At 37.7% G+C, this 14,372-nt stretch overlaps 1 protein-coding gene across 1 annotated transcript in view; it reads right to left on the bottom strand.

Moving 5' to 3' along the window:
* Positions 1 to 2,846: 2,846 nt before the first annotated feature.
* Positions 2,847 to 14,372, bottom strand: part of LOC135216194 (probable G-protein coupled receptor Mth-like 3) — a 61,789-nt gene continuing 50,263 nt past the window's right edge. Inside the window, 4 exon segments of the mRNA XM_064251331.1 lie at positions 2,847 to 8,933; positions 11,899 to 11,980; positions 12,841 to 12,939; positions 13,600 to 13,777. Coding sequence (XP_064107401.1) covers positions 8,640 to 8,933; positions 11,899 to 11,980; positions 12,841 to 12,939; positions 13,600 to 13,777 — 653 coding nt within the window. The 3' untranslated portion in view covers positions 2,847 to 8,639.

Genomic DNA, 14,372 nt, shown 5'->3' with positions numbered 1-14,372 from the left:
ATTTTCCTTGACGTAAACGTTCATTTTGACAACCTTTTAAACCTCTGACCTACGGACTGCTCTTGAGCAAGAGCCCGTGCTGGCATAAAGCTAGCTTAATCTTCAACAACAACATTAAACCTCTGAGCAGCTCATTGGAAAGTCTGACTAATTTGTGTCATTGCTAACCTATTTTTCTGTTGACCTATTTACTTGAAAAATTGCACTATATTTTTTATTTAAATTGTTTTGCTTTCTACTCAACAACTGTTCAGAAGAATGACGTCATTTCTCTACGTGGTAATTTCATTCTTAGTTACTGAATGTCTTCTTTTCATTTTTCAGATACTTCGCCCTGTAATCTGGGGACTCTGTCCAATCATGCATAGTGTTCTTGGGTTGAGTACAATCTGCTAACATGTGACCATTCCAGCACTTCGGACATACAAGTTCAGGTATCTGACGTTTAAAGCATGGTACCTGCCGGACATATAGTCTATTTTTTTAAACCTGGCAAACTTGCACTTAACTTGCTCTTAGCTACTTGTCGCTGATTGGATGAATGTCGTGTTGTCCGAATCTCTCAGTTTTGTTTTCACTCTGTTTCAGAATTGTGATTATACGGCCATAGATTGAGATAAGAGCCAAATTATGTAATGTTGTGTAAATACCAGTTATAATAAACTTAAGTATTAAGAAGTTACATACCAAATTATTATATAATAGTTAACAGTTATGAAACAACACTCTCCGAAGCTGTAGACTTTAAATATGTTTCCAACGCATGAACTTTAATGTTTAAATTTCTAGCTAGATTTTTAGTGTAATCATGCCATTGGTTGTTTGAAAAAAAAAAAAAAAAACACATTTATTTTTTACATTGCTGATGTTGTATAACGCCTAAGAACTAAATACTATCGTAGAAATGTAAGCTTGACAGAAAATTTGGGGTGGAGGAGTTGTGGGAGGAACAGCCACGGGATTGACAGAAAGTTGACGTACTCTCAGCTGGAGGTTCAAATGCGGGTATGGTGTTCTTGTCTTCATAAAATAATAAAGATGTTTATATATCATTTTTTGCATTTCAAAAGTACTGCTCACGGAATGTCATTAATGTTTTAGGATATGTATAAAGTTGCTGTTGCTGTCGCCGTAATGATTTCTTTCATTGTCTTGCTAGGGCCCTGTGAAGTGAAATATTGAAATAACATTCATTATTATATTACGGCACTGACTGGTAAGCCTACTGCCAGCAGCATGTATGTATATGCCTGGTGTTTGAAGCGCCTTCATCTCTGCTTTGTTCCATATCGACTCTTGAGGCCATGCCTGAAATAGGTGGAATCGACGACAGTGAGCCAACTACTCGATAGCCGATTCTAAGCTGATTGATGATGGCGGTGTGTGCAGACGACAACTCGCCGGCTGTTCCTTTCTCAACTCCTCCTCCCCCCCCAAATGTTTCGGCAAGCTTACATTTTCTGCGATAGTATTTTGTTCTTAGGCGTTATACAACCTTCAGCAGTGTACAATAAATACGTTTTGCTTTTTTCCAAACCACCAATGGCACGATTGAGCTAAAAATCTGGCTAGAAATTTAAACATTAAAGCTCATGCGTTTGAAACATATTTGCAATTTTACAGCTTCGGAGAGTGTTGTTTCATATCTGTTAACTATTATATAATAATTTGATAGTAATTTGGTATGTAACTTCTTAATACTTAAGTTTATTACAACAGGTATTTACATAACATTACATAATTTGGCTCTTATCTCAATCTATGGCCGTATAATAACAATTCTGAAACAGTGTGAAAACAAAACTCAGATTCGGAACAACACGACATTCGTCCAATCAGCGACAAGCAGCTAAGTGCAAGTTTGCCAGGTTTAAAAAAATCGACTATAGGTACCCTTAACCTGGCCCATACAGCTTGTCGTAACTGATTCCTATTTTTGGTGAGTATTTTATATTGCAATGTTCCATCTCTGTATTAGATTAAGAATTACTTTTATATTTTATCATAATCATGTTTTAGTCACGGGTTCCTGCCTTTTACATAGTATTATTATATGATATTCTCTATTTTATCCTATGGGCTTATGCTGTCATGTCTTCTGGTTCCTTTTACTTTTAAGTTTTAGTTTCATTTGTCAGAAAATTCCTGATGTGCCCCTTGCATTTCTTTTCTTGACTCCTTTAGAAATCCACGCATCACTGACATAATTAATGGTCCTCTCCCATTAATTGGCTTTCACGAACTTCGGAGTCTTATATCTTTTTTTTTTTATTAGCTCTAATATGTCTGGAGGTTATTTCACAATTAATTTTTCCACGTGTACAATTTTTGGGGATTAGTTTCCTCGTTTTTAGTCAGTATAATTTGATCTCTCAGATTTGCTTTACGATTTCCATTTTTGTCATCCATCTTGGTGAACGTCCCAGCCTGCTAAATTTAATCATGATTTTGAGGGACTCGGAAGAAATCACTCTGTTTTTCTGCGGCCGTTAATGAGTTCCGTCTTAAATAATAACCCGTAACTAATGACGCAGTTGTCGGACGCTTCTTTAACAATCATTTTTGTCATTCTAATTATAACTGATGTTTCATTACAGTTTGTTTTATATCACTGGTTACACACTAAATACTTTTTCTTTCTTTGTGATACAAACACAAGATCTTTCTTTGTGATACAAACACAAGACGATTCAGTGTTCTTTATAATTCATAGGACCTTATTACATCGTTATCTTCACTTTATCCAACAGACGTTATTACGTCTTACGTTTTTTCATCTAATTTTGATCATAACGTAAGTTTTACCTACTCTTAGCAAACCTTAACTGGTTAGGATAAAAAACATCTTAAAAAAATTATATGTATTTCTGTAACAATGGTTTACAAATACACTGGCCGCTATCTTTATAATATTACTGAGAGAGAGTCATAATGATAAGACATAATAATTAGCACAGATCAATAATTAGCACAGATCACAATGTTCCTTGTAAAGCCTCAGGGGATGATATAATTTTAATTTGCTGTCATAAAAAATTCCAGCAGACTATCGACTCACAAGATAACTGTGGTTTTAATTATTTCAGTTTCGTAAAAAAAGAAGAATAAAAATTATATAGCCTGGATATTTAAAGATGACACGCTATTATTCCTGTCCATACAAGAATAATCCTAAATATACAAATTTTGTTTTTTTAAATTGCCAAAAACCCAGAATTCAAAGTAACGTATTTCGAAACCACAGCATCTCGGCAGTAATGATTATAAATGACATTTAAGAAATAAATAAGTCATTAACTAAAATACATAATTTACCAATCTACTACAACTCAATTAGGGCGAGTATTCCCATTCATAAGAGAGCAATAACGTAAACACTGAAAAACATTGTCAGTTTACCAAAAAGCAGACACCTAATAAGAGCATTTCGAGACCCCTGTATCTCGGCGGCAATGTTCCTACAGGCCATTTAAGGGGTAGCAAGGAGTCATTAACCAAAATACTTAATTAGCCATTATAAAGATTAACTTAATTTCCTATATCCGTGTGTAGGGAGTATGAAAGGAGCAATGCGCATCAAACGGATAAATCAGACTTCTTGGAAGATGAGGGAGAAACGATACTATGAATTATGGTAATCACTCCCTTTTCTGAATAAACTGTGATTTGTAATGGCATCATACAAAATTTCCTGCATAAAATCTTGAATATTCTGTATGCGCAGGGAAATAAAATAGCATGTTAATAATCGTTGTACGTATTATGAATTAAATTTCAATTCACAGCATATACTACGGTTATGTGAAAGATCCTGTTAAAAATTCAAATTTTTCTGTATAAGCTACGAATTAATAATTTGTTTTTTCTGTGCATAGAATTTCATACGATAATTGCTATAACCTCTGACTTCTAAAAGCGATAACTTTTTGTACAAATTGTAAACATAAAGTTAACTTTTCTGTACAAAATCTAAATACTACTGTAATTACTTCTCCCCGCAAAACGAATGAGATCATCATGGGACCGAATTACATTTTTAGTTTAGAATTATGACCCAATTTTAGTAACGGTTCTAATTCGTTTTTCATAAATTAACCTATAAACCCATGCCGTGAATCTTTCATTAGTACAAAAATTCTCATTAAATCGCTTTTTGTGAAGAGATTCTAAACAGAATGTCTACGTCTATGTGTGTTTTATCCATACACCACATAAAACAGGGTTCGTGCCAGTGGTAATTATAATTCTGACATTTGGACTTTTATACTGAATAATATAAAATATAGTATAGGAAGACATTAAAAGCTTGTATACCCTGTAGGGCTCCACATGGACCTACACAATCGTCCATCTTTCCTGGCTTTCCGAACTCTGTACCATACAGGCTCCTCACAACAAGCATCTCCTGACATACGCGCCAAGCACACGCATACAAGAAACACAGCCGAAATCGTACATCCTTTTTATGTATATGTATCATTCATAATAGAGGCAATACAATGTTAGCTTTCCAGCTATATTTATCAGAGTTGTCCACAAATTGTATATAGAATTACCTACCATTCTCTATTCTCGAACAAACACTTGATCGTACATCTCTATTTTGTTCACCTCATGTCAGGCAATACATTTCTGCTCACAAGAGCCCTTGACCCTTCCGTTTGTTGTTTTACCCTTCTGTTTGTTGTTTTGAATAAATAAGTTTGTAGCTGTTGCCTCTTACTCACGCCTTCGCCGCATTGGTAACCATGGCGATGACCAGCCCAGCCAGCCGCCACAGATGGCCTACCTGAGTCAACCCCACACCTTGTGAGAGAGGTCCTCCTCACAAAACTAGCCCCCCTAAAACTGTAGCAGCCATGCCCTATGCCTTGATCATCCCCATAGAAGAATTCTTAAGATTGGTCGACGCATGTGTACACATGCGTCACAAAACAGCGGCGCCCACCCAGCCACCCATTGCAGCAGCACCACAACAGTCCTAGCTATCAACTGACAAGAAATCCAACAGCAACCAAGAGGGACCAGCAGCCCCCATCCACAAGTAGAGCTCCCCAAAACAATTCAACAACAGAAAGACGAGGCAGAAGAAAAATAAACCACCAAATGGAACATGCTTCTTCCATTGGAAATTTGGAGGAAAGGCCTGCAAATGTGATAAAGGCCGCCTGTTTTCAAAAGACATGTAAGATGGTCGCATCAGCAACCAAAACACTGTTTTCCTTGTAAGAGAAGCTGCTGCTGCTGCTGCTGCTTTCTGCTCTTTCTTCCAGGTACGAATGCAAAGGTTCAAATGCTGTTTCATAAGAGAAGAGAGGTCAAACACAGAATTCCTTGTCGACACCGGGGCACGCAAATCATTCATGCCAGCCAGCCTGCATTAACGACTCAACCCCACCCCACCCACCAACATCCATGCATCCACTACTAGCAGAACACCACTCAAGATGTACAGGAGGCAGACCATGAAACTGTCATTCAATGGGAAGGGCTACAGCTGGACATTCATCATGGCAGATGTAACATTAGCACTTTAAGGAGCAGATTAACTGAAAGAACACAACCTGCTGATAGATGTAGCATCAAAACTGCAGATACCAAAAACTGACCCTGCATAATCACTGCAACAACTAATAAAGCAACCTACCACCATATCACCACCACAACAATAGATGCAACAAACTGTACCCATTGCATCTACCACCCCACCACCAGAAATATGCAGCCTCCTACAGGAGTTCCTAAAGGTCTTTAAAGACAACCTGCAGCACTACTTAACCATGCCAGCAAAGAACAACAGCCAGCACCACAGAGAAACAGAAGGTTCCCCAGTCCCTGCCTGTTTCAGACATTTGGCCCCAGAAAAATGTTGTCAAACAAGTATTCAGGGTATTTAGGGAAATGGAGAAGCGGGATTATATCACAAAGCCCCCAGCCCAGGGGCATCCATCCACTCTCCACATGGTACCAAAACCCAACAGAACATGGTGGTCATGCAGAGACTGTCAGAGGCTAAACGTTAAAATGAAGCCTGACAGATATCCGTTGCCAAACATAGATGATACCATCACAAACCAATTGAATGGCACCAAAATCTTCACCCAAACAGATCTGCTGAAGGGATTCTTTCTTCTAAGTTCCAGTAGCGAAGGAAGACTTGGAGAAGACAGCAATTATCACCCCCATTGGCACCTACACGTTCAATTACAGCTGCTTCAGCCTGGAACGCAGGGGCAACCTCCCAGAGACTAATGGATGAGCTCCTAGGCGATCTTCCCTTCTGCATCATCTATGTCAACAACATCCTTGTATTAAGCGCCAACCTCAAGCAGCACATAAAAGATGTCAAAAGGGTGCTACAAATAATCAAAGAAAACGGACTTGTAGTGGTGGGAGTCCTGTGACACCAAATAAGACCAGGCAGGTATCAAACCCCTCCCAGCAAAGTATAAAAGCAATCAGATAGACACCAACTACAATCAAAACAGTAGACAAATTTTCATGACTGATTAATAGCTATCATAGATTTATACCCAATACTGCTAAAATCTTGATTCCAATAATACAATTGTTTAATAAATATCCTCAGCAGCCACATTAATCTTTCTTCAAACCTTCAGGTCCCTCACTTTGACAACTGGTGTAACTAGGTGATGGGCATGGTACTGGAGCAGGACACAGATGATGGTTGTTGACCGCAGTTTTCTTCTGCAAAAAGTAAATGACAGCAGAACAAGAGTACTTTACATCCAGTTTATGGAACTCCTCCACAGACAGTTTGGGGATGAAGATAGTGCACACAATGGCCTACAATCCAGAAACCAATGGCATGGTCAAAAGGCTACACCAATTGAAAGCATCACTCATTGTTATGTTAATTAAGGCGGAGTTGGAGAAAGGAGTTACCTTGGGTCTTACTGGACCCGAGAGAATATCACCACAAGCTGCATGCAATATATCTCCAGCAGAAGTCCTGTATAGACAACCATAAGAGTGGACACACACACAGGCCCCCTCTCCCAACCCTACCGGGTTATCCAAAGAAGAGACAAGGCCTACCAGATAACAGTACGACTGTCTTGGCCTCCATCGATTGCCTCAAACCACCATACCTCCCAGACACAGACCTACAACTGTAGTCCTTTCCTGGCCGACTGAATTCATACCATAAGGGCATCCACTCTTCACCACAAGCTCTCCTGACATACGCGCCAAGCACAAGCATATAAGAAACGGCCGATATCATGCATCCTTTCTATGTATACTGTCGTTCATAATCATGTCACGTCAAATGTATACTACCTAAAAGATGAAATAATGTCAGCTTCTAGCTATATTTATCAGAAGTCTGTAACATGTATATAGAATTATATGTACCATTCTCGAACAAACTACCTCTATTTTATTCGCCTCGTGTCAGACACCATATTTATACTCGCAAGAGCCCTTGATCCTTCTGTTTGTTGTTTTGAATAAATCAGTAACGTTTGTATACTGTTTCTTTCTCACGCCTTCGTCGCAACCCTGAATATGGAAACTAATATTCGATGCAAAATTTCACTCAAGCTATGGGGATTCATTTATAATTTTAAACACATCAATTCAAATTATTCTCAGGTCACTAGCTTTCAGTGTTTTGTAGCAAATTATAACAATTTTTAAGAGATTCTGCAAAAGAAATTCAATGTGAACGATTAGATAATGTCATGTTTACCTACTTTAACTCAAAACAGATAAAAGGTAAATATATAAATATCATATATTCCCTTCTTCCTAGATACCTCTCTCAAGTTTACGACAGACGAGGCAATAGAACATTTTCCATTCTAATGTCCCGGTTCATAGAACAAACGTGGAATCTAGTACTTTCAATTGTAACACCATGCTGTTATACAAAAAATAACTTCTATAATTACAATAACTTACTGGCTATGGCAACAAAGAAAAAGTCCAACCAAAGACTAATATACAAGCTTTCAAATGCTACGGGTCTTTTATGTATATACAGTATGTAGTTTCCCGACTGCCAAATGCGCCACCATAAATATTGCATTAACCTGAATACACAACCCATTCTTCAGGAATTCTTTGTGAAAAAAATCTCTCGTGGCTACGAATTTCTCTTACATAATTCTAATATGAAGAAATTCCTTCCTTCCGCATTTTGAAGGCAGGAGTCACAGGTGCTCCATGGACAAGAGCACTGAGCTGGCAGCTTCATCGTCGACAGCAACCTCCTTTACAGTTAGATCATGCTGGCTTTCATGAGGGCGTTTAGTTACTTGTCCCATAAGCAGCATATGTGAAATTTCACGCATTGGAATAATATACTGAAAAAAAATTATACACCGAAGGTTTCAACTTGGTGATGAAGTTCTAAATGTGACTTTAACAACAGTTCACAAAGTGAATACGCTCTGTAAATACTGAAGCTCATACATGATTATATAAACAGTTGAAATACTGAAACTCATACATGGTCGGAGTTATAACTCCGAGTCACCAACCATAGAGCCTGTACTTGTGATAATTGTTAAACATCCAGAATGACTTATAAACTACACAGCACCCTTTGCGGTTGAAATTCTGGAAATGAGAAACAGACAAACATCCCAAAATGATGCCTGCTATGAAGTTGTCTACTCCTCGATAGGATTCATGGGAAAAGCCTCCAAATTAGAGGCTCCAGAGTGCTTCCTTGGCGGAGGGCTACAATGCCGCATGTCCCGGTGGCCGCCCTCCTGCAAAGGGAACTGGGGTACAGAAGTGCTCGAAATCTTCCGAGGGAGAGAAGTCACTGAAGTCTTCCTGGAAGTTTCTGAAGTAGCTAGACTCACGTCGGTTCTTCTCCTGCGGGAAATGGGCGACTTTCCTCTTATGGTCGAAATCTTCGTGCGCATGCTCTCTAGTCGTGGGTTCCAGGCACCGCGGAACTGTAGAGTGAGGTGAAACCATCGTTACATAATTGTTCTTATTACCTTTACCTTTGGGTTTTCTCCGCTAGCCTATTCTTAAACGATAACTTGATTAATGTCATTGGTTGGAAGTTTTATATGCAAGTTCGTTTATTTGATTCTTATTATGTTCGTTGAAAGAAAATTTTCTTTGAAGGAAGGACTCGACTAACAGTTAGGACAAAATGAATAGAGAGATAATGCCATCAAACCATTACGAACAAGAAATATAGTACTGAGAATGTGAGGTATTTCAGCAACACCCAATATCTCACAGATGGGTTTATATCCTTCTATTAACTTTGAAGAAATAAGCTACATTATCTATTTACAGATCACAAAATAGTGAATGATTCAAAGCAGATCCAATACCCACAAAATGGAATTTTTAATGGCATTATCAAGAGGTTTCATACAAATAACTTATCTTAAGCAAAAGTCTGTCCTCGTGATAAAAGAAAAATTAACAGTTAAGCCAAAATTTCACTAGCAAAATAGGTATCTGTCTTGCTATTGTTATCTTTTGGAACTATTTTGTAGAGCTTTCAACTACGATTGTTACTAACTCTTTCATTAGGGACAATGGCGACAACAAGAGCTGCCAAATGTTGAAAGTTTTAACTTGCAAAGTTGCCAGTGATGACCATTGCATATTGGGAGAGTAGACTACTTGGTTGGCAGCAAACTTTGGCATATCTATTGCACAACACCTGAATTATTACACTATGGATAACATTTCTTCAAATCATTTATTCATGAGACACCATGTGCACCTCCATCAAGCAAAAGTTCCATCACCAAGATTCATCAACTTTGCATTTCATACCCAGCAATGAAATGCGCATTCCCGTACTCTGTCCATTTACGTTTTCATGTAAATAAGAATAAAATGAAAACTATTTCAAGTGACAATAATAATATCAATCATACAATATGACTGTGAACCAAATACCTTGTTTGTAGACCAGGCCCAGTGTAAAAAAAAAAAAACAAGAAAGGAAGAAATAAACCTGCCTCTTTAATGAATAAAGGTTAGAAATAATAAAAAAATAAAAAGGATTGAACACAGAATTTCAAAACAATAAAGGGAGAAAAACAAAGCCACCATTTTGTGAACTGTACAGCCTTTTCCAAACATTAGAATATATTATGGGAGGGGTGGGTAATTTTTTTTTTATTACGAGACGTTCAACCACTGGGTCTTTATATAAATATTCTAGTTGTTTTAGAATAAAGCCATTGTAAAATTCTTTCATGCAATATCGTAAACTAACGATACAAAGGAGTAGCTGAACTTTGCTAGAGTTTAATAATCAAATTGATGTGCAGACAATGCATTGTGCTCTTTGAGGAGAATGATAAATGTCGATTACCAGGAGCAAAACGAATGATGAAATATTGATTTACAGTTTCTTAGGTTAAATACACTTCAGTTTCGATTTGCATTGTTGTTTTAAATACTTTGTTATCGAGAACTGTTGACGAATAATATGACTAGCTAGTTGTATACGATAGAGCTTTGTTAATCAAATGCCGAGTTTTGAATATACAAGAATGATGAAACGCTAACCTACAATCTTTTAAATTTGAATTAAGTCTGCTTTGTTGTCATTTGTAATATGGTGTTTTGCAGTAACAAAAGAATGGATTACCGCTACTATAATTCTATAAAAAAAAATCTAAGCAAAGCAGTGCAATGATAATGTCACAGTATACACACTGCATCTTATACTGTTTGATAGTTCAATCGCTTCTTAAGACAATACTTACTGTTAAGATGAACTACTTGGCCAACAATCCTTTTGCAGTGTCTAACGTTAAATAACGGTGGTTAAACAGCTCTTTCATCTTATTTCAAGAATTCACTTTAACCAACGGTTAAAAATTCATATTAAAACAAAACTCCCTGTCGGGTTGGGTATGTGGGTTGCTAACCGAGGGGGCTGCCTATATCAACATTATTACATTGAATTAAATTTCTCGAAAATATTGGCAAGAAATAAGATTTTTTTCTGCAATATACTGTATAATCTTCTAGTTTTTTAGTTAATCCGCATTGGCTTAGCAAAACCATGCCCTTATAATCAGGGGCGTTATTTCAGATTTTGTTTGGGGGGGGGGAGGGGGGGGGGGGAAGAGGTTTGGTTTGCGAACGAAGCGAGCCTAATAAGCTGTTTTTTTTCTTTTTTATTCTGAGCTATTTTATGTTTTTTTTTAAAGCCCCATGAGCAAGGTATTTCATCAAAAACTATATACTCCCACTACTGTTTGTTTATTTCATCATCACTGGTAGCTATTATAATAGACAAACAAGGATAAAGAAACGCAATATTTCCGAGAAATTTCATAAATTTATGGTTACACTTTTGAAAAGGCTGGGGGGGCAACTGGCCATCCAAGACTCAACTTACACCCCCCAAGCCCCCTCCCCCCCACAAATGACGCCCCTGCTTATATTACCAAATAACTTAAGTAGGTGAACAGAAATTGTAACTACTGCCAGAGGTACAACTGTCTAGATTTTACCTTTGTCAAATCTCTGTCGTTTCTAATTTCGTATAACAAACTATGCGCAAATGGTAACAGTTAAGTGCTAATCTAGCTTCTACCCGTATCTGGAATGTGATTTTGGTACTTCTGTAGGAACCCTGAAATCAGTGATCAATGATCGTTAATGGTCTATTGAGAAATTAACCTCAAAGTAATACATGCAGCATCAGCGACCACGACCACAAAAGATCATTAGAACATAATGTGTACAAAAGATCCCCCATTCATTATGCTTTATTTGCAAGCAGTTAGTGCACTTCACCATATTGTGGTTTTAAAGCAAATAAAACACTGGAAACTCACCGTTGTAGCGTTGTCCTCAGTGCTATGGAAAGCAAAGAATTCTCAGTGTGTTTCCATAAAGCACAAAACACTTTCGCACTGTAAGTCTCACCTTTTTCATATTATCCCTGTTGCAGACGGCGACGAGGAAGATAAACACGCCCTGCAGCGCGTTAACGATATCGAAAGCAATCCTGAAATGGTAAATAACATTCGATGAATAAAACAGACATATAATTTACTCCTGAGACCAGGCGCTGGGACCTAAGACGAAAGGGAAATAGACAGTAAGAAGATCTGAAAGGTGTAGCAGGAGGAAAACCTCGCAGCTGCACTATGAAACAGCTGTTAGAGAGGATGGAAAGTCAGATGGAAGAAAGGGAATTTGAACAGAGGTATAGTAAAAGGAATGAAAGAGGTTGCAGCTAGGGGCAGAAGGGATGCTGCAAAGACCCTTAAGTAATGCCTACATTGCATCACATGAGGTGCAAAATAAACACTAAATGAAATAGGAACAATATGAAGGAAAATTGGAAATGGCAGTAAAGCATTTTCTTTTAACCACTATTCAAGTGCTACGGGACCTTAAAACACAAGTTACAATCCCAGTACAAACACTCGATATTTTGCTCCTGATCACTGCAAAAAATATATTTTCAACAGATGTTTGCTTACAAGGACTATTAATATAACCAATAATGACTACTTTGAAGGCAAACTAAACATTGAAATTATTTAACAAACTCTTTACAACCCAATAATTTGTAAATGATCGTTGTCAAATTTACTTAACTCTTTCATAAAAAAAGTTCAGGCACACACTTAAATGCACCTACTAATTATTTTATTTTATTCCAAAGTTGACAATCCTTAATCTAACCTGAGAAATTTCTAGACCCTGTCAGAAAACAGTTGACAAATACCAAGCTACACTGACAAGATGGACTGATTGGTTGGTTTAACTCTGTAAACACACGTCACGCAACCAAGGACATCGACACCGAATAAAATAAAATAGTTCGGGGAACTTCTAAAATCGCATTTCACTCTTTACCAGTAATTAGAGCAGGTGTTTCTGTGGGCTATGCTGGAAATCACGTCAGCGATCCACACGACTCCCATAACGACGAAGAGTTTGACGTACAACAGAGCTCTGGAAACGAAATACAGAAATGGAATTTAGATTTTTCCCGCTGGAATGTGTGACAAAATAACGGATCTTTCCTAGGCAGTGACCCCCAGCAAAGTCACTAGGAATAATATTTCTTGGAGGTCATTATCTTTATGATAATTATAGTATGTTTTTATGGCTTGTACTAAAACGCCGCAAAGGTGGCTACATACCTGGTTAAAATCCTCGGGGGGTCACTATCTAGGAAAGATCCAAAATAACTACGTAGGATACAACTAAATATATAAATTGGTATTAACCCGGTACGTATCCACCCATGGCGGAATCTCCTTGAGATGCCGTGTTTAGTACTAGACCATCGAGGACCAAAGTGTTATATACACCCATTTCTATGTTGTGTGGTCGACAAATAACACTAATAACAGAAATGGGTGTATATAATACTTTGATCCCCGAGGGACTAGTACTAAACACGGCGTCCCAAGGAGCTTCCGCCATGGGTGGACGCATACCGGGTTAATACCATGCAAATTTCCTACAGAGATAGTTTGCAATGTTACTGAAAAAATATTCAACTTTATCATTTCACACACTACCCAACTCCTCTTTTGGGTCGCACAATTTTTTTTTTATTCTCTCTATCTACAATATACGAATCTGTAAATAAATAAACCAACGTACTGTTTTTTAGTCTTGTTCGTGTTGCTGGATCTGCTGTTGCTGTTGTCGAAAACCGACTGCCTCTGCTGAAGTTTGCGCGCCAAAGTTATGGCCACGTGAATGAAGAAGAAAAGGTTGACCACCAGTAATATAGAAATGTAGCCGGAGAAGTAAAGCCAATATTCTGCATTTCCTGAAACTAAAAGAATTCATTTGTTGTGTACAATGCAATGTTACCGTAGTTTTCCATGCAATTATTATTATTATTATTATTATTATTATTATTATTATTATTATTATTATTATTATTCGAATGGAACAAGCCCAAAGGGACCACTGACTTGAAATTCAAGCTTCCAAAGAATATCGTGTTCATTGGGAAGAAGTAAGAGGAGGTAAAGGAATGTATACAGGTACATATTTAAGAATTAGAGTTTGCCAACCTATTTCTGTACATTCAGACCCGCATATCTACCAAACGGCTGATCCTACACCAACTGCTCAGGAAACAAGAGCCCGTGCTGTCATAAAGCTACCTTAATGTAGCAAGTGACAGGCTGACTTGGGGCTAATGAATGTCATGTCTAAAGGGTGCACACGCAGGACATATTTGTGAATCCAAAGACATTAAGCAAATAGAATGAATTTCTATACATACAATTCGAAGAGCAGTTGTGTAAGCCCACAAACAAGTGGGGTATAGTCATGGTATCCATAAAACAAAGGTTGGGAATTTATAATGCATTAGCGCAGGTGTGTGTATATTAGTTTGTGGACAATTGCGCAATGAACTA

The sequence above is a fragment of the Macrobrachium nipponense genome, chromosome 6, assembly GCF_015104395.2.
Source record: "Macrobrachium nipponense isolate FS-2020 chromosome 6, ASM1510439v2, whole genome shotgun sequence".
NCBI lineage: Eukaryota > Metazoa > Arthropoda > Malacostraca > Decapoda > Palaemonidae > Macrobrachium > Macrobrachium nipponense.
Note: the sequence above shows the minus strand (reverse complement) of the source record. Positions and strands in the feature narration are given on the sequence as shown.